The sequence below is a fragment of the Heloderma suspectum genome, chromosome 12 (genome assembly GCF_057233095.1).
Source record: "Heloderma suspectum isolate Gila_16-S chromosome 12, 16-S_ref, whole genome shotgun sequence".
Classification (NCBI taxonomy): domain Eukaryota; kingdom Metazoa; phylum Chordata; class Lepidosauria; order Squamata; family Helodermatidae; genus Heloderma; species Heloderma suspectum.
Window position 1 is genome coordinate 3,593,687 of NC_139469.1, and position 21,118 is coordinate 3,614,804.

A 21,118-nucleotide genomic window follows, 5' to 3' on the forward strand; every position below is an offset into this window, starting at 1 on the left:
GAGAAAGACAAACTTACTTCACAGAACACACCTTTAATGTACAGAACCTGCTACCAAAAGCCGCTGTGACAACAACTGGCTGAAGTGCCTGTTGATAAGAGCAGGGCCAGGGTCAAGGGTAAGCATGGTTGGGCACCTGCTGGGGGCACCTGCTGACAAAAGACAGCTGGACTTGCTCCTCCTTTTCACCACTGCAGGCTGCTTGTTCACCTGCCTCTCACTCTGGCCCTGACAATGGTGGTGGTGAGAAGGAAGGAGGAGCGGGAGATGCCGTGGCCTCCTTGCTCGCTGGCTCTCTGCCTGTCAAGCAAGTGGAAGCAAAGAGGAGGAGGAGGAGCTGGTGACAATGGTGGTGAGAAGGTGGACTCACTGAGAGAGGGGGCCCATGGAGGATGTCTTGCCAAGGGCCCCCGAAACCTGGCACTGGATAAAAGGACTGGAGAAATTCATGGAGGATAGATTTATCAATAGATAGTAGCCATTACAGGAGTTGAACCTGGAGGTATCGAATCAGTATGTCTCTGCAGACCAGTCACTCAGGAACACCTGCAGGAGCGGGCTCTTCTCCTCCTCTCTTACTGTTGGGCTTCCTGGGGACATCTGGTTGGCTACTGTGGAAAACAGGATGCTGAACCTTTAGTCTGACCTAGCACAACTTTGCTTATCTTTTATTGACAGTGGTGATCATGGGATATTGGGCTTGCACTGGACTTGGTCCTTGAGTTTCCTACAAGGATTTTGTTGATGGCTGAGCTGTTCTTACTCCCTTGAACTTTCTCCTAAAGTTCAGTCAAATCCTCCCCTCCCAATCTACATTTTAATACAGTGGTGGGGAACCCATGGTCAGACCCATGGACCAAATCCAGCCCACCCAGTTTTCCTAACCAGCCTGACCTCCTTCCACTGGGCCGACCCCCTTTCCTCTGACCACTGATGGTTTGGTGGCTTCCCGGCTTCTCTGCAGTTTTTGTCCCCCTTCTAAAAACATGCAATGTACCTGCAATGGCTTAGCCATTGATGGTAACAGTTTGAAGCTAAAATATGCTGGTACTTTTGACTCCACCCCACCACTGGAATGTGGTTCCTGAGAACTTCTCCGAAGCAGAAATCAGCCCTTGGGTTGAAAGAGGTCCCCCCAACACACGCACACACACACCATTTTTAAAAGATCTGAGCTAGCAGGACTGGGCAAGTCATCTCTCTGCCGGAGATGTTGGACAGCCAGAGATGTTCTGCAATCATTTCAGATCCAAGAGGGTGACAGAAGAGTTTTGTCTGGAGCTCTGCACCTTCTTTTAGTTTTTATTGTTTCAATGGCTTGTTTGAATCGCCTGACGTATCTATACTTGGTTGACGTGTTGTGACTATTTGAGCCTGATGAGCAAGTGTGTTGTTACTATGGATTTAATGAGTGTTTGGGGGGGTTCTCTGTTTTAGCTGGTGTGATCCCACACTTACAGTGGGAGTCACTTTTACCTCAGGGTTTTGTATCCTCCTGGCTGCAGAGCCAGAATGGACCATGCCAGAGCAACCGCTGGGATATGGCAGTGTGTTCCTGTGGGGATTTAGGCTTCAGCTCTGAGACAACCAAAGCCTTGGAATGGATTTTCCTCAGTCCTCACAAACATGAGAAACGGATGTGGACTGGACCGACTGGTGCCTGTGCTGTGTGCATCCTTGCTTTATGGCATCATGGGATGAGCAGCAGGAAAGAGTCCCTTGTTCCAGGGGAAAAGGCCACAGCCGTTCACACAAGAGTTATGATGACTGTGCATTATGTTCATCCCAGGTCTGCAAACCTTGTTGTGAGCTTCCTGGATCCACGATTCCAACTTCTTTGGCACAGCAGCGGACCAGTGCATTAGAGAAGGATGTGTTTGGCAGGGGGAAGGGGTGTGTGCGTGCGTGCATTAAAGGAAGGAGGCAGGCCGGCCACTCGGGATAATGAAACGGATTCCAAACCGTAAGCCTTGACCTAGTTTGTGCCAGTGACAAATTGTGACAATCAATGTAATTGCAGGCTTTATTGCATTCTGTGGAAACTGATCCCGTCATTACGACAAATGAGCCCGAGACGCTGAGTCATGTCATACTTTCCAAGCTGCAGCAGGCCACTTTGTTTGGCAGGGGGCAGTTAGGGAGAGGGTAGAACAAGTGTGCACGTCTTTATTTCATTGTCAGAGTCACTTAGATCCCCAGTTCTGCACAACAGCAAAGTCCGTTTTGAAGTCTATTGAAATGCAGCATCTCTAGGAATCACTCAGCCTCTTGCAGAATCAGCCCATTTTTCGGTTTTGTGGAAATTTGGAAAATGACCACCTTCCAGTAGATGAGGACTTCTTTGCAATAGAAATCCCTCTGCTTGGGACTTATGTCTTCGTGGGTGGCATAGCATCCTCTTGCCTGATCAAAGGAGTACCCCGAGGCTTGCTTACACAGCCAGTTACTCGGGGGTAGGGATAGCGTGGATGCCCAATTCCATCTGGGAATCCAGCGGAAACCCCTTGCCTGCACCCCGAGCCCTGCTCACCGAGCCCCTGCCCATGCTTGCCCCCTGCCTACACTCAGGGAACAGCCCACACTCACCCTGGTGGCCTTGTCGAGATCCGCAGTTGACAGATTTTGAAAAATAAAATGGCAATCACAAAAATGTGCATATTTGCATATGCACGAAAATGTGCATTTTTGCAAATGAGCATATTCATGGATGTGCAAATACGTGCATTTGCAAAAATGCACATTTCTGCGCATTCACAAAACTGTGCATTCACGAAGAACCTGAAGAACCCAGACGGGGGTGGGTTCACACATCCCTACTCTGGGGTCCCAACTCTTTAACTCATTTCAACCTCAGAGTTCTCTTTTTTCACATATTGATCAACTGAATCCAAAGCTGGAATGAGGTAGGGGGAGAAAGGAGCCCAAGTAAGGAAGAAAGGAGCCCAAGTAGGGGGAGAAAGGAGCCCAAGCCCTCTTTTGCATGTATCTGAGTAGGAGCCTTCTGGCACTCCCTGTCCAATTCTGTAGAGCACCAAAAATGGAAGTATTAAAAGTAAGTGTGTGTGTGTGTGTGTGTGTGTGCGCGTGTGTGCGCGTGTGTGTGTTCGTTCTTAAAAGGAGAAGTTATGATGTAGAGCTGAGGAATCCAACACTGACATTGCACCTTGGACTTCTCCAAATTCTGCAAAGCTGATGTGTAAGACTATAAAAAGAGCCCTGCTGGATCAGAGCAAGATCCATCTAGTCCGGGGGTGTTGAATCTCTTTCAGCCCAAGGGCTGAATTTGATTTGGGAGAAGCTCCGGGGGGGGGGGGAATTCCAGTGGTGGGTGGGACCGAAGGCAAAAAGGGTGAGCCAAAATGAGCAGGACCCACATACCAAAGATGCCAGCCTGTTTGAGCTTCAAGCTCTTCCGACCAGCACCTAAGCCTTAGGGAAGGCATTTCAACCTTTTGGAATGGGTAGAGACTGAGACTGTAGAGGCTGTAGCAAAGAAGCCACCAGATTATTGGTGATTGGGGGAAAGGGGGTGGGGCCAGGGGAATGGGTGGGGCCATGTAGGCAACCCCGGTGGGCCGGATTGGGACCTCAGGCAAGCTGCATTTGGCTGCTGGCTCTGACATTCTGCATGCCTGATCTAGTCGAACACCCTAGAACAGAGGAAGCTTCTGTACGCTGAATCCGTCTAACCCCGTGGTGTCGACATTGATTGGCAGCCGTGGCTCTCCAGGGTTTCAGGCAGGAGTTTTTCCAGCCCTACCCAGAGATGCCAGGGATCGAACCTGGGATCTTCTGCATGGAAAGCAGGTGCTCTACCACGGACCTATGGCCCTTCACCTTAAAGATAAAGTAATATTCTAGTCCACGTGGTTCTGAATACAGGTCTGATTTAAACAGGAGCATAGGAAGCTGCCCTATATACTGAGCCAGACCCTTGGTTCATCTAGCCCAGTATTGTTGACACTGACTGGCAGCAGTGTCTCTCTAGGTTTGTAGGTAGGATTCCTTCCTAGCCCGACCTGGAGATGCCGGGAATCGAACCTGGGATCTTCTGCGTGCAAAGCAGGAACTCTACTGCTGAGCTCCAGCCCCTTGCCACAGTGGCCAACCATATGCCTCCAGGGAGCCCACATGCAGCCTCTGAAGGCAACAGCCTTGTTGCTCCCTAGCTGCTCATATTTGGGGGTAGAGTGCCCCTGAAGATGGAGGCTTCATATAGTCATCATGACAAATAGTCATTGATAGGGCAATAGCTAATAGCTCTCTTTCCTTCCATGAATCCCCTTTTTCAAACATCTAAAAAGGGTGGGCAATTTCTGGGGGTCCAGGGGGCACACACACACCCTGAAGGTGCTGCACCCCTGTGCCACGGTGGCAGCAAAGAAAACCCTGCGATTTTTGCTTTTAAACAAGGCACATGCTCCTCTCGCTCCTTGTCTTAGAGCAAAAATGGCAGCGATGTTGGCTGCCACTGTGGTGGCAAATTTGGCCACAGCAACAGGGGCCACAAAAAAGACCCAGGGGTCATGCACCCTGACCTAACGTCTCTCCAGACGTGTTAGACTATAACTCCCATTATCCCCAGCTGATGTGGCTATTGCTGTGCCCCTGTAGAGGGTGCGGGGGAAACCATGTGTGAAGCAACCTGAACAGTCATGCTCCCAGGGATCATAGTTTCGAATTTCAGATTCAGTCACAGTTTGAATTTTAAGTGGCCGCTTGGCAGGTTTCCTGCTGCGTTAAGCCCACTTCGCAAGTCGAAAAAACAACAACCCCCAGCTCAAGCTGGAGGGGGGAGGGAAGGATTTCCCCACACACACCAGCTTACACCTGAGGAGATAATGAACCAGGTTTGCCCCAGCTGAGTAAACAGCAGTGTATTAAAAGCTAATATTCCAAAAGGGTTATAAAAAAATAAAGAACAGGAGAGTATGCTCCTTTTGCTGCTGTGGTCGAGGCTTAATCTTCTGTAGCAGAAATGGGAGCCAGCGTTTGCTTCAGCTTATGCTTGTGAAACATTAGGTGGCGATTGATTGATTACAGCTGCTGAAGTACAGTTTTTGCGGAGGCTCCAAAAACCATTTTAAAAAATGGTGGGGGGAAACACAGTTGCCTTGGAGGCTTTCAAGCAATACAAAGGCAGCCTAGGTTGAGAACAGACAGACAGAAGGATCTTAATTCATCCAATGCAGCATGATAGGCTAGATTGACAGGTACATGGGGCAGGGACTTTTTTGTGGCAGCCCCCTGACAGTGGAATTCCCTCCCTGGGGAGGTTAGATCAGTGCCATCTTTGTGTTCAGCTTTGGGGGGGGGCAGTTAAAACATTTTTGTTCCATTCAGCTTTGAATGATTTTAAGATGGAGTGGATTCCACACCCTGGGATGTTTTAAAACAACCTATATAAATTAGGGATGGTTTGCATTTTGATGAGAACTTACCCTATTTCATACTTTTGAACCAACGCATGAACCGCAATGCAGTTATCCTTTGAAATTCACACTTCTCTGAATTTTGCAATGGAGTTCTCCGATTTTTAAAAAAATGTATACACAATGTGTAGATTAGGGGAAAGTGTATACAAAAATACATATATTCATGAAAATAAGTTTTGAAATTTATTCTACTAGGAAAATTGCTTGTGGGGGAAATGTGTATATTAGGAACAATTGTGTACAAAAATGCATATATTTGGTAAAATATGCATTTGTAATGTTATTTTCCCTAATATCCACATCTTTATATGAATTTTTTTATTGGCAAACTCCACTGCAAAATTTGGAGGAGTGCACATCTTGAAGGATAACTGGGTGAGATTTCATAGTGGTTCAAAAGTGCAAAATTAGGTAAGTTTGTATTAAAACGCATTCAAATGCAAGCTGAACTATTTTCTCTCCCAGCTCTAGAAAAGTGTGCTTGGATTTGAAATCCGAATGCACTTATTCTTCCACGTCCTGTGTAGTTTCAGGTGTTACAAAAACTGCTGTCTGTGCTCTTCAGTCCATGATGGCTTGTTTGCACATAGCTTTGACCTTGCTGACTCCAACAGTTACATGCGCTTGTGTGAACTCAGTTCTAAGCATCCCTAGTTGGAAACATCTGGACTTTCAGTCTTTCTGCAAAGTCTGCAAGCTGTTGCTAGCCCATAACAAGAGGGGGTAAGTTCAATTGCTTCCTTGCCTGCATGTGTCTGTGTTGCCACGCATGAATCTATTCAAGACTGTGAGGTGTGTACCTCAGCACAGCATCCCCTGGGAGCACTTGATGGAACATGGGAGTTAGAAAAAGGCAGAGTTTGATATGCAGCAACCAGAAGGTATGGATTGCTCTGTTAACCAGACTGGCCACTGCAGAGAGTTCATACTGTCTGCCAGCGACAAAGGTTGATGCTCCACACTGCAATTCCCCTTTGTACCTGAACAGGGAGCTGAAGCCTGTGAGCACACACAGTCAATAATACCTCTCCAGACGAGGTCCAAAGCACCCACCTTGATGTCCAAAAAACAGAATCCTTGGCCGTCATTGTGGCCTAATGCAGGAGCGGGCAATTTTGGCCCTCCACATGTTTGGCCTGCAACTCCCATTGTCCATCACCATTGGCTACGCTTTCTCAGATGGCTGGGAATTGTGGGCTAAACATCTGGAGAGCTCAGATTGCCCATGCCTGGCCTAAAGAAACCAGGTTTTTAAAGGCCTGTTTGCCTAGTGGTGGTTTTACTCACTGCAGACTCCCATCAATTTGCATGTTATATATGCAAAGGAGTGGGCAGGGTTAGGGGTGGAGTCTGGCAGTCCAATAGCCTGGACTATCTTTGGGACCAACGCAACCTCAAATGTACCGAAAGCAGAATATGAAAATAAGAAATGCATGCAAACAGATGGATCTAGGTGAGAGAAGCAGCGAGGCAAAGCCCCAGATGGTACACAGTGTTGCAATTATTCATTTTATTGTTTATTTTATTTACAACCTTTATATACCACTCCACTGCTTCCTGTATGTTCCTACGAGAAATGCTGTGTAGTGAGCCACAGCCTCCACTTTCCATCTCTGATTCCAACCCTTGAGCAAAGCAAATGATTGACAAATCCAGAATAAATGCCTTTCGTTTCCCCCATTCAAGCCTGGCGGAGGGGGAGTTTGGGCTGCGAATCTCGCCAAAACCTACCAACGAATAAAGCATCATTCGTGGTCCACTTCTCTGCCCTTCCCAGTTAATTATTGCAGAGTGGTCCCTTGGCTGGGTGCCAGTAATAACAGGAATTGTAAAGCAGCCCGCAATGTTCTTATATATACATCCACACAGACACACGCGCACATGCACATATAAATCACGAAACAAAGTCTATCACAGGACAAAACGGAGTTGTTTATGCTTTGGGGAATGTGACACATCTTCTCATTTGGGCTTATCAGCTACACAACCTCCAGCATGAAAATAAGTACATTGCACAAGTCACACTGAGATTCATAGGGGCTGGTAGTTTCTCCTCCTCCTCCTCCTCCTTTAACAGACAGCAGGAATGTAATTATTAAGCAAGATAGATTAATCCTTCTTCAAACAAGCCCCATTTCTGAGCTGCCTGTTCCCAAGGCCTCCTGCCAACATATTTTCTTGTTGAATTTATTTTTATTGCAATTAAAGGCAGAGAAGTTACTAGTCCATGCAAAAAAGTACATTCATGCCACACCTAACAACCAAGGCGGTGGGGAGAGAAAGTCACCAAATCCTTTACAGAAGCTCCCCTAACTGATCACCTGCTGGTGATGTTTATTCATCATGGATGAGTAGCACTTGGCAAGTCTGACTTCATTGTTAGTTCCATTTATAACTTCAAATACCGCTCAACACCAGAAAGAACCATGCTGGAGGTCTTCCCAGGGCCTTCTCTTTGATGGAAGTGACACACAGAGCATCAGTCTCCCACCCGGGATTCTGGGCCTTGTCATCCTCAGATCCAGTCCCTGGTGAGAAAAGACCGCCCACCAGACCTTGGGAGGTCCACCACCTCCACCACCTTGGAGGTGGCCTCCACCACCTTCCCTGCCCTGAGGTACGTTTCTGGGCCTTGGGGGAGGAGAAGCCAGTGGAGGCTGGTGCTTTGTGTGGGTCCCTGAGGCTTTCTGGCATTTGCAGCAAACAGTCATGAGTGTTCAGCCTCTTTTGTGATGAACACTGGCAGGCTTGTGCATTCTTCGTTATAATGGCGGTTAAGATAGAAAATCCTAATCGGTGATATGGTTACATGGTCCCAGCTTCCAACTGGCGAGAGGTTCCATCTCCTTCAGGAAAGTATGACTTTTTTTTGACACTTGCTTTATGTACAGATGTGCCAGCGGAGTACAGATGAAGGTCAGAGGAAATCTTGCAAGGTGGCTGGTCTCCTGCACTGCATGAGATCTCCAGAAAGACAGATCCCGCTCTCCCAAGTCCTTTGCTTTCAGCCAGCTCTTGACTTTCTGTCCATCTCTCTGTCTCCAAATTCAAAAGTGCCAAACTGCTCTCACTGCTGTCTCTCAGCCCCTTGTGCTCTATTCTGTGCTGCTCATGCAGCTCCAGGGGTCCTGGGTGCAATTGGGGGTGCCCTGTTTTAAGAAGGACATTGACAAACTGGAGCATGTCCGCGAGGGGGAGATTGAGATGGTGAGGGCTCAGGAAATTAAGTCCGATGAGAAATGGTTGGAAGATTTACCCTGGAGAAGCACAGGGGAGACCTGAGAATTGTCTTCAATTAGTGCTGCGATGAACATTTCTTCCACATACTTTCAACCATTGTCATTCAATTTGATAGAAAAAAAAAATGGCTTTCAAAAAGAAATTCAAAGGTGAAGAAAATTTTGGAGACGTTCTCATGGATTGGGTTCGGTGTTCTTGTGCTTACTTGACTTAGGAGGTGCCTGAGGAGTGTGCATGAGTGTCCTGTCTTTCATTGTCCACTCATCTCTCTGGCAGCCTGTAGCCTCCTTGGCTTCCCCCACTTCAGTTAAAGCCCAAGGGAAGACACCATGAAGTAATTCCACCTATAGGGCTTTTTAGGATCAGACGTGCAGACAGCCTGGGAGGCTGCAAAGCAATGGAGAGAAGTATAATAGAAAGAAAACACACACACCGCTCTCTTGGCCAATGCCAGATTTTCTCCATTTTTGTGGTGCCCCGCTCCCCCATACACAACACCCTTGGATGACACAAGGTATGGGTCGCGGTGAAGGGTGCAGAATGGTGGGGGGGTAGACTGCCCACACCTTTGCTGCTCTTAGCACTTGCAGTGGCAGCACAAAACCCAAAACCCGATGGGGGGAAAGAGGCTGGGCTACAACCACTGTGAACGCTGAGCTCTGCTCTGAGGAAGCGTTTGAGAATTTTCCTTCCCCTGGAGAAATTTGGTGAAATTGTCCCCCCAATTTCTCTGCCTGCAGATAGGGTGGAGACTTTTGAGATGCCATTTGTGCACAGCTTGAGTTCAGGTACCCGAAGAGCTGCCTGCAATGCAGAATATGTCTGTTCTCGTTTGCTCCAGAAGGCAGGACTAGAACCGATGGCTGGAAATGGCAGGGAAGCCGACTTCAGCTTAACGTTAGGAGAAACATCCTCACTGTGTTATATATTTGTTTGCTTATTTGTTTGTTTATTGCATTTATATCCCACCTTTTTTCCTCTTGCAAGGAACTCAAGGCGGCTTACTTTATCCTCCTCCTCCTCTCCATTTTATCCTCGCAACAACAACCCAGTGAGGTAGGATGGCCCAACGTCACCCAGTGAGCTTCCATGGCTGAGTGGAGACTAGAACCCTGATCTCTCAACTCGCAGCCCAATGCTCTCACCACTGCACCATGCTGGTATGAGTGGTTTGACAGTGGAACAGACTGCAGAGGTGATGGGAGCTACGTATTTAAGCTGAGGCTGGATGAATATCTGTCAAGGATGCTGAAGCCATATTGTGCATTGAGCAGGGGGTTCGGCTAAATCCGGGATGGGCAGATGGTAGATCAGGAGCTATTTCTCTCTGGATTCCTTTACCAGGGACATTTATTGTGTTAGGACATAGCTGAGGGCCTTCTCCTTGGTGGTCACCCATCGTTGGAATGTCTTCTCCATAAAACAGGGGTGTCAAACCTCAGGCCCTTGGGCCAAATCCTACCCACTTGGGGCCCAAATCTGGCCCTCCAATGTTCCCCAGAAGGCCACGCGCCCTTCCCTTTGCACCGCCCTCTTTCCTCTGACCACACATTGTTGGGCGATTTCCCGGGTTTTGTGTAGTTTTTTTCCCCATTCTGAAATATTGAAATATCTCTCCTAAGGTTTATTTACTGACAGTAAGAGCTCTAAGCTAAAATATTCTGGTATTTTTTGCCTCACCCCTTTTATATATTTAATTTATTATTAATTGATCTCCTACCTTTTCCCCTCTTGCAAGGAACACGAGGTGACTTGCATCGTCGCCCCCTTCTCCATTTTATCCTCACAACGACCCCGTGAGGTAGGTTAGGCTGAGGATCAGTGACTGGCCCAAAATCACCCAATGAGCTTCATGGCCGAGGACTAGAACCCGGGTCTCCCCAGTCCAGTACTCTAACCACTGCACCGCACTGGCTCTCTTTTGCTGTTGGCCCTGCCCCTTTTACCTTCAGCTCCGCCCACCACTAGAATGTGGCCCCTGAGAGCTTCTCTGAAATGGATTTGGCCCTCAGGCTGAAAAATGTTCCCCTGAAAAACATTCCCCATAAAGCTCGGTGGGTGCTGAGGTTGCTCTCCTTCTGGCATCGATTAAACCTGATTTACTTGCCCAGGCATTTTAATGTTTTAAAGCTGGTTTCTGCTCTGCTGTTTTTATGCCTGTGATTGGTTTTTATGACGATGTTGTTTTACTCGTTTTATTGTATTGAATTTGTGGCATGTTTTAGTCCATTTCATGCCTGCCTCTTGTTTACATCACTGGTATCAGTTAGAATGAAGGGTGGTTTTAAAAGGAAACAATAACACTAGTAGATCTCTGGGTGATCTGCAGCAGTAGATCAGCAGCTCCCAGTGGTTTAACAGTAGTGACTAGAAAAAGCCTTTTTCCTCCTAAATTAGGCTGCTGAGATCAAGAAAGTAGTGGGGGGGAGGGGAGAGAGATAGGAGTAGGTTTGTGTGTAAAAGGATTTGTGTGCAAGCTCTAGTTCTGGTACTGAAAACTCATTCCTGGGTGAGCAGATGCATCTTGTTCCATAATTCTGTTTCCTCCTTCCTAAGCCACTACTTTGCACCTGGCTCCAGCTAGTAGGGATGGGAAAGAAATTTGTTCAGTTCCCATTTCAATGCAAACTTACCTAATTTCATACTTTCAAACCACTATGGGAACAGACACACAATTACCCTTCGAAATTCACCATATTTTGCAATCAAAATAGCCATGCCAAAATGCGTATATTTGGAGAAATAAATTAAACACGCATTATATTAGGAAAATTGCTTGCATGTATGTGTATACTAGGCACAAGTGCATACACAAATGCATGCATTAGGAGCAAGAGACAGAAAAATACTTATGAATTTTTACGCAAACCTGTGTTCTTTTATGGTTTTTTCGTTTTCAACTCAAGGTTTAGGGTGAACCAAAGTTAGGATTGCAAGAATAGGAAACAGAGAGAAACTGCAATGGACAGATCCTTCCATCCCTCTCAGTTAGTGCACCTTGAGGTCCTAGTGAAAAAATGAACTTGCCCAGTAAACCTAAAGTCTGCCTACTACCCTTAGACAACTTGACCTCCCCATTCCTTCCAACCTTGTGATTCTATGATTTCAAAATTGGCTCCGTTGCTCTCCGCATATGAAATCTGTCTTTGCCCCCAAACCTCTGCTGGGGGCGGGGGGGTTAGGACAGTATTTCTAAAGTGGAAAATGTTCTTTGCAGGGTTTGTTTCCTTGTAAACATTTCTCTGGAAACTGTTCTCAGAACATTACCGCTTTGATCAAAATGAACCCATGCTGCTGTTGCTGGTTTTTCATTTTGTCCCCCACCACCGAAAATGGCATTTAATTCGTGTGATTTCTTTAAAAAAAAAAAAAAATTCTTAACTAGCTCTCTTGCATAATTTAATGCAATCTGCCTAGTGGGAATTCCACTTTAAGGCATTTTTCCTAATTTTCTTCCCTGTTGCTTCAAGCACTTAGCAAACAGCACTTGGGCATGTGTGTGTTTTCTCCCCCCCCCCCTCATATGACTTGAAGCACAGAGAAGTGGATCATTCACAGAATGGTTACCCTTTTCCTACCTGCCACCCACCCCATCCCTCAATCATCAAATTAACCATGGTGTGTGAAGGCTCACTGAGCCCCCCGTGTCACCTCCTCCAACTCCACTTCAGCCCACCCCTCTGAAAAACAAGAAACAAACAACGCTCTCCACTTTCTTGGGTTTTTTCACATGTTTCAGCTAAAGATATTTGGACTGGGGATGTCTGGATTTTGTGAAATCCAGACCATGTGTGTTTCGTGGAATGTGCGGTGTCACTCATGCCAGCTTCCGTTCACAGATGGATTTGATTTTTTTTTCAGTATGCAGAAAAATATGCAAATAATTCCGTAAGAGGACCAAGGAGGCCTGTCCGCAGCAGATTCTGCTGGCTGGATTCTTAGAAATCCGAACTCATTTTAATCCTTCTCGGATTTCTCCAGCATCCCTAATTTGGACATTTTGTGATAGTGTATTATTTTGAAAGGTTGCCAACGGATGAGATGGGAAAGGCTTGGCTTGCCCCTGTGCCTTGAACAGCGCCTTGATCTTTTCAAAGCAGCAGGCAAACAATTTCTGGTGTGGAGGTGTGCATTATCACTTGCTAATGTCTGTTGAACGCACAGAAGCCGGGCTGGTACAAGTTGGCAACCCCATGATCATCCCTTTAAGAAGGATGCAGACAAACTGGAGAGGGTTCAGAGGAGGGCAGCAAAGATGATCGGGGGACTGGAAACAAAGCCCCATGAGGAGAGACTGAAGGAACTGGGCCTGTTTAGCCTTGAGAAGAGAAGACTGAGGGGAGATATGATAGCGCTCTTCAAGTACTTGAAAGGTGGTCCCAGAGAGGAAGGCCAGGATCTCTTCTCCATCATCCCAGAGTGCAGGACACGGAATCATGGGCTCAAGTGACAGGAAGCCAGATTCCGGCTGAACATCAGGAAAAACTTCCTGACAGTTGGAGCAATATGACATTGGAACCAATTCCCTAGGGAGGTGGTGGGCTCTCCCACGCTGGAGGCATTCAAGACGAGGCTGGACAGCCATCTGTTGGGGATGCTCTGACTTGGATTCCTGCACTGAGCAGGGGGTTGGACTTGATGGCCTTGTAGGCCCCTTCCAACCCTACTATTCTGTGATTCTATGATTCTATGATTGTGCCTTATTAAAGAGAGCCTCCTCGTGAACTTGCCCTAATGCTCCATTCTGCATCCCCCAAGTGCCCCCTCCCATTTGGAGCTGGGCAGGTGGTGACTAGAGACAGGGGGGCATTTGTGGTCGTAGTGCCCCTGCTGCCCTTTTGGTGCCCGGCAATGACTTTTTAATTGCCCCAGCATTTTAGCATGTTTTATCATTGATCTGCACTTCATGGTATTTAGGGTTTTCATAGCTTCTATTTCCATGCTTTTATCATGGGTTTGTTGTGAGTATTGGCTGTTTTATAATTGCTTTTTATTTTAAATGTATTGTTGATTGTATGCTGCCCAGAGAATTCTACACTGAATGGCAGCATATCAAAAAAAAAAAAACCCTAACTAAAATTAAATCAATAAAATCTTGGTCCGTCCCATTTTGCTTCTGTTTCACACTACCACCCTTTCCCACCTCCATCTCAGTCTGTCTGTCTGTCTGTCTCTCTCTCTCTCTCTCTCTCAGACTAGAGCAGCTTTCCCCAACTGGGTACCCTCCAGATGTTTTGGACTACAACTCCCAGCATCTGGAGGGCACCCGACTGGGGAAGGCTGAACTAGTTCCACTTCTCTTTTATAGAGATTTTATCTGCTGTCCTTAGAATCATAGAATAGTAGGGTTGGAAGGGGCCTGCAAGACCATCGAGTCCAACCCCCCAATCTCCTTCTTCTCTCTCCAGCGTACATGGTGACTGTGTACTACATTTCAGGTAACTTGACTCAGCTCAGGCAACTGGTTACAGATTTATGGAATCGAATACATATTAAGAATGGTTACCTCTTCTGCCTTCAAACCTTTTTTTAAAAAAAAGGATGGAAGGGAAAAGGAAATAAAATAGCATGCCTATTAAATCAGGGATTATTTACCTGCTCCTAGATCAGATGGCTCTAGGTGCTATAATTTCCTTAGCCACAATGCTAAGCATTAGTCCACCATTTGCGGAAAAATTCAAGACATTCTTTAAAGTTCTGCTTCACATTAAAGTGTGCAATGACAACAACAACAACGTCTGTCACTCACATCACAGTTCTCTGCCTTGTATGACCAATCATAGGTGAGTGTGATAGATGCTTCTTATCTCTTTATCTCAGCAGGAGTCTCCTTGAGTTGGGCACTGCTTTCTCTCCAAGTCTCTAGGGAATGTCAAATCCTCATGCCTCTCATTTCTTGCATGGTTGATACTGGTATACCTTCTAGTTGTTGTTATTTTTATGCCAGGAGGATGGGCTGTTTGATATGCAAATCCCAACGATGTTCCTCATTATTTTCTGCCGCTTTTTGTGGACAACTCAGTCAAGTTGGCTTCCTTAACTCTTTGCTCCCACCTGGTTCGAGCACGTCAGCATGCTCGTCATCCTCCTGAATTGTGTCACTCTCGGAATGTTTCAGCCTTGTCAAGACACCAAATGCCAGTCAGAGAGGTGCACCATCTTGGAGGTAAGAGAATGCTGTCTGTCTGTCTGTCTGTCTGTCTGTCTGTCTTCCTTCCTTCCTTTCTTTCTGGAAATATTTATTGTTTAATGTTTTGTGCCAGAAGTGATAAGACGGAAGTGATCAGGATTGGAAGCCTGTAATGCAGGACTGGGAAACACATGGTTCGCGGGCCGCATCTGGTCTCCTATGGCCAGTTTTGGAGGAGGGCCATACCCCACCGCCAACAGCAACAGTAAAAAAGCTGCAATTTTGCAAGAAAACAAGGCATGCAGGGAGGGCAAACCTTGCTTGGAAGCAGAATCATGCCCCAAGTAGCCTCCTGAGTATATGATGCTGCCTGTAAATGAAGTGTGGGGTCCCCACATGCTTTGTTTTCTTGCAAAATCACCACTTTCTGCTGCCGTGTTGGCCAACGCAGTGGCAATTTCAGCAGCATCAAGGGCGGGAGCAGCCCCCAGTTGATTCTGGGGAGCAGTATGTCCCCACCCCGACCTTCAGAAGTTGCCCACCCCTGCCCTAATTCCTCAGTGGCTGCTGTTTCTCTTGTTAGGGCTTCCTCCTTCTCTCACAATGAGTCCAGCTTGAAGGACCATCACAGCCACACAGCATCTCACTTGCTCATGACACTGTGGATCCACCTAGACTCATGGTCAGGACTCTGCTCATGTGACCTTTCATCTCAGTGACTATGGACACAGATAAATATTTCCTCTAATGCTTCACTGAATTTTCACGTGATTCACCTTCTTGATGCAAAATCGGCCATTTCGCTTTAGGGAAGCACTCCTGTGGAAAGCCACGCCACATGCTGTGAAAAATAACTTTTTGTAAGGATGGTAGCAATCCACAGAACAATGCACAGCACAGCCATGCTGACTGTGCATGATGGGCATTGTAGTGCAACACATTTGGAGGGTACACGGCTGGGGAATTCTGCCTTCAACAAAGCGAAAAGTTTTGGCCTTCACATTCTTCACACACACACACACACACACACACACACATAATAGTTGACTGAACTCAGGAAACCAATTTCCTGAGCAACTGTCTCAGGTCCTGATATGCCCATCACTGCTTCCACTGCCACCTGCCAGTTGCCAAGGTGTGTGGCTTGACAAGCAGCTAGATGGTGTGTGGTAGCACTGCATTTCATGGGGGAAGAGATGGGCCAAAAATCCCACCCCCAATCAAGTCAATCTTCAAGGGGCAGGAAGAACTCGAAAGATTCTTGACAAGGGGCGGTCTTTCCTTAATATGAGGTGGCCAAGATGTGTATGTGTGTGTTTCATTTTTCATTCTCTTACTGTATTGCTAATGTTCTGTATTTTATTTCTTTTACTGTATTGCCAGCAACCAGTTCAAATAGGGGCATGGCTTCCCACAGCCCCTGGGGGCAGCCATTGTTTGCCCCCAAGGATGCCCCTGGGAATGATGCTACATCATGAAATGTTGTCAGTCCTGGGGGTATTCCATCCCCTGGAATGCTGGTGGGCTGTTGTGGCCAGCTGAGCAGTTAGGCCTTTTCCCAGTAAATGAAGTGGGGGGAATCATAGAAGGGGCCTACAAGACCATCGAGTCCACCCCTGCTCAATGCAGGAATCCAAGTCAAAGCATCCCTGACAGATGGCTGTCCAGCCTCATCTTGAATGCCTCCAGCGTGGGAGAGCCCACCACCTCCCTAGGTAACTGGTTCCATTGTCATATTGCTCTAACAGTCAGGAAGTTTTCCCTGATTGGAAGAAAACTTCCTGACTGCCAGAGCAATACGACCATGGAACCAATGTCCTTGGGAGGTGGTGGGCTCTCCCACACTGGAGGCATTCAAGATGAGGCTGGACAGCCATCTGTCAGGGATGCTCTGACTTGGATTCTGACAATGAGCAGGGGGTTGGACTCGATGGTCTTGTAGTCCCCTTCCAGCCCTACTATTCTATGATTCTATGATTCCACCCCACGTCCGTTAGCCTGTGGGGTGCTGCAGTGGCCCCACACCTTTGGAACAAGCTGCCATCGGAGGTCTGCCATGCTCCATCATTGCAGACTTTTAAGAAGGCCTTGAAAACATATTATTTCACCTTGGCCTTCTATTGATATGACTGCTATAGTTGCTGTTACTGCCATTGTTGCTGGTTTTATTGTTTTTATGTTTTTATTGCTTTGGATATTTTAACTGTTTTAATGTATTTTATTGCTGTGGACTCCCCTTCATGGATCACTGCCTTGTTGTGGTGAAGGGGCTTGAGTAACTCAATGAAGCCATAAGGTATGCCATGCAGGGCCACCCAAGATGGACAGGTCATGGCAGAGAGTTCTGACAAAATGTGGTCCACTGGAGAAGGAAATGGCAACCCATTCCAATATTCCTGCCAAGAAAACCCCATGGAACGTATCACAAGGCTAAAAGATATGACGCCGGAAGATGAGCCCCTCAGGTCGGAAGGTGTCCAATATACTACTGGGGAAGAGCAGAGGGTATTTCCAAGTAGTGCCAGAAAGAGTGAAGCGGCTGGGCCAAAGCAAAAAGGACACTCAGCTGTGGATGTGTCTGGTGGTGAAAAGAAACTCCAATGCTGTAAAGAACAATATTGTTTAGGATCCTGGAATGTAAGATCAATGAAACAAGGTAAGCTGGAGGTGGTCAAACATGAGATGGCAAGATTGAACATCGACATCTTGGGAATCAGCGAACTCAAATGGACAAGCATGGGCAAATTTAATTCAGGTGACCATTATATCTACTACTGTGGGCAAGAATCCCTTAGAAGAAATGGAGTAGCACTCATAGTCAACAAATGGGTGGGAAAAGCAGTACTGGGGTATAATCTCAAAAATGACAGAATGATCTCAGTACGAATCCAAGGCAAACCATTCAACATCACAGTAATTCAAGTCTATGCCCCAACCACTGAGGCCGAAGAAGCTGAGGTTGATCGGTTCTATGAAGACCTACAACCCCTTCTAGAACTAACACCAAAAAAAGATGTCCTCTTCATCATAGGGGATTGGAATGCTAAAGTAGGAAGTCAAGAAATCACCGGGATAACAGGCAAGCATGACCTTGGTGTACAAAATGAAGCAGGACAAAAGCTAATAGAGTTTTGCCAGGAGAACACGCTGATCATAGCAAACACTCTTTTCCAACAGCACAAGAGGCGACTCTACACATGGACATCCCCAGATGGTCAATATCAAAATCAGATTGATTATGTCCTTTGCAGCTAAAGATGGAGAAGCTCCATACAGTCAGTAAAAACAAGACCTGGAGCTGACTGTGGCTCAAATCATGAGCTTCTTATCACAAAATTTCAGCTTAAATTGAAGAACGTCGGGAAAACCACTAAACCATTCAGGTATGACCTAAATCATATCCCTTATGAATATACAGTGGAGGTGAGGAATAGTTTTAAGGGATTAGACCTGATAGACAGAGTGCCTGAGGAACTATGGACAGAGGTCTGTAACATTGTTCAGGAGGCAGCAACGAAATCCATCCCAAAGAAAAAGAAATGCAAGAAAGCCAAGTGGCTGTCTGATGAGGCTTTACAAGTAGCTGAGGAAAGAAAGGAAGCGAAAAGCAAGGGAGAAAGGGGAAGATATATCCAACTGAATGCAGAGTTCCAGAAAATAGCAGGGAGAGACAAGAAGGCCTTCTTAAATGAGCAATGCAAAGAAATTGAGGAAAACAATAGAATGAGAAAGATTAGAGATCTCTTCAAGAAAATTGGACATATCAAGGGAATGTTTTGTGCAAAGACGGGCATGATAAAGGACAAAGAAGGCAGGGACCTAACAGAAGCAGATGAGATTAAGAAGAGGTGGAAAGAATACACAGAAGAACTATACAGGAAAGATCTGAATGTCCCTGATAGCCATGATAGTGCGGTCACTGAACTTGAGCCGGACATCCTAGAGAGTGAAGTCAAGTGGGCCTTAGGAAGCATTACTAACAACAAAGCTAGCAGAGATGACAGTATTCCAGCTGAGTTATTTAAGATCCTAAAAGATGATGCTGTTAAAGTGCTGCACTCAATATGCCAAGAAATTTGGAACACTCAACAGTGGCCACAAGACTGGAAAAGGTCAGTTTACATTCCAGTTCCAAAGAAGGGCAATGCCAAAGAGTGTTCAAACTACCGCACAATTGCGCTCATTTCACATGCCAGCAAGGTGATGCTCAAAATCCTACATGCTAGGCTTCAACAGTATGTGAACTGAGAACTACCAGAAGTACAAGCTGCGTTTCGAAGAGGCAGAGGAACTAGAGATCAAATCGCCAACATTCCCTGGATCATGGAAAAAGCAAGAGAATTCCAGAAAAACGTCTATTTCTGCTTCATTGACTACGCTAAAGCCTTTGATTGTGTGGATCACAACAAACTCTGGCAAATTCAAGAGATGGGAGTACCAGACCACCTTACCTGTCTCCTGAGAAACCTGTATGAGGGTCAAGAAGCAACAGTATGAACCGGACATGGAACAACCGATTGGTTCAAATTTGGGAAAGGAGTACGACAAGGCTGTATATTGTCGCCCTGCTTATTTAACTTACATGCAGAGTACATCATGAGAAACGCCAGGTTGGATGAACCACAGGTCGGAATTAAGATTGCCGGGAGAATTATCCACAACCTCAGATACGCAGACGATACCACCCTAATGGCAGAAAGCGAAGAGGATCTAAAGAGCCTCTTGTTGAGGGTGAAAGAGGAGAGTGCAAAAGCTGGTTTGAAACTGAACATTAAAAAAACGAGCATCATGGCATCTGGCCCCATCACTTCCTGGCATATAGAAGGGAAAGAAATGGAAGCAGTGACAGATTTTATTTTCTTGGGCTCCTCGATCACCGCAGATGGTGACTGTAGCCATGAAATTAAAAGACGCTTGCTCCTTGGGAGGAAAGCTATGGCAAACCTAGACAGCATTGTAAGAAGCAGAGACATCACCTTGCCGACAAAGGTTCGTATAATCAAAGCTATGGTTTTCCCATAGTAACATATGGCTGTGAGAGCTGGACTATAAGGAAGGCTGAGCGCCAAAGAATTAATGTGTTCAAACGGTGGTGCTGGAGAAGACTCTTACGAGTCCCCTGGACTGCAAGGAGGTCAAATCAGTCCATCCTAAAGGAAATCAACCCTGACTGCTCATTGGAAAGACAGATACTGAAGCTGAAGCTCAAACATTTTGGCCACCTAATGCAAAGAGAAAAGTCACTGGAAAAGACCCTGATGCTGGGCAAGATTGAAGGCAAAAGGAGAAGGGGGCAGCAGAGGATGAGATGGCTAGATAGCATCACCGATGCAATGAATATGAACTTGAGCACACTCCGGGAGAGAGAGGAGGACAGGAAGGCCTGGCATGCTATGGTCCATGGGGCCATGAAGAGTAGGACATGACTTAACGACTGAACAATAAATTGCTGTGAACTGCCTTGGGAGGGCATCTGCCCTGAAAGGCAGGCAAGGATTTTTTTAAAATAAATATAAATAAATATTTCTCAGCCACCCTCCTTCCCATCTTCATGAGCATTTTCCGTCTCATCAGGGGTGACTGATGACTGGCCACGGACTAAGGCAGTGGTCCTGGTTTGCTCCAATTGCTCTCCCCTTAGAGATGGCTCATCATTCAGTCTTTGTGCCAAGACGGCCAGCAACCCTCTGGCAAATCTCTGCTCGTAATGCAATGCAGATAACCACCCACTGGGGAGCACGTCCAGGCTTTGTGTTCATCATCCTGTTCTTATCCAACAAGCTTAGTGACGTCCTGAAGCTTATGGGCTCAATTTTACCGCTAACTCCAATCCCCCCATGACCTGGCGATCACGTAGCTGGCATATGCCCCAGAGAAGATCTTCTTGAAGGCTTTCAGCACTGAGCAGAACACCCCAGCAGCTTTGGGGGGAGCAAAAGCCACCCTCTGTCAGTTTCACTTTCTCCTGCATTTGAATTTTAAAAATCTCAAGTTCTTTCTCTCCCAAATATGAAGAACTTTGGGCAAATTTTGGTAAATCCTTATCAAAAAATATTTTTAAAAAAGAACTAAAACAAATTTCTCTCCTATCTCCACTGGCCAATTCAATAGGCACAGCTATTCCCAGCATGGAGAGGATCCCGAGAACAGAATGGTGGACTAGATGGACCCTTGGTCTGATCCAGCAAGGCTCTTCTGATGTTCTTATGACCATCACATACCTGCCTGCCATGTAGCTGTTAAAGATGAAGAGCATGCCAGGAAAAAGGGGGTGGCAGCCCTAATTCAGCACTAATGTGGTTGAATACACAGG

The 21,118-nt window shown here is 46.5% G+C and overlaps 1 protein-coding gene across 1 annotated transcript in view; it reads left to right on the forward strand.

Annotated features, from left to right (window-relative positions):
- Positions 1-21,118, forward strand: part of CACNA1H (calcium voltage-gated channel subunit alpha1 H) — a 419,417-nt gene that overhangs the window by 214,696 nt on the left and 183,603 nt on the right. The window contains exon 3 of the mRNA XM_084818118.1: positions 14,730-14,841. Coding sequence (XP_084674244.1) covers positions 14,730-14,841 — 112 coding nt within the window. The remainder of the gene's footprint in view (positions 1-14,729; positions 14,842-21,118) is intronic.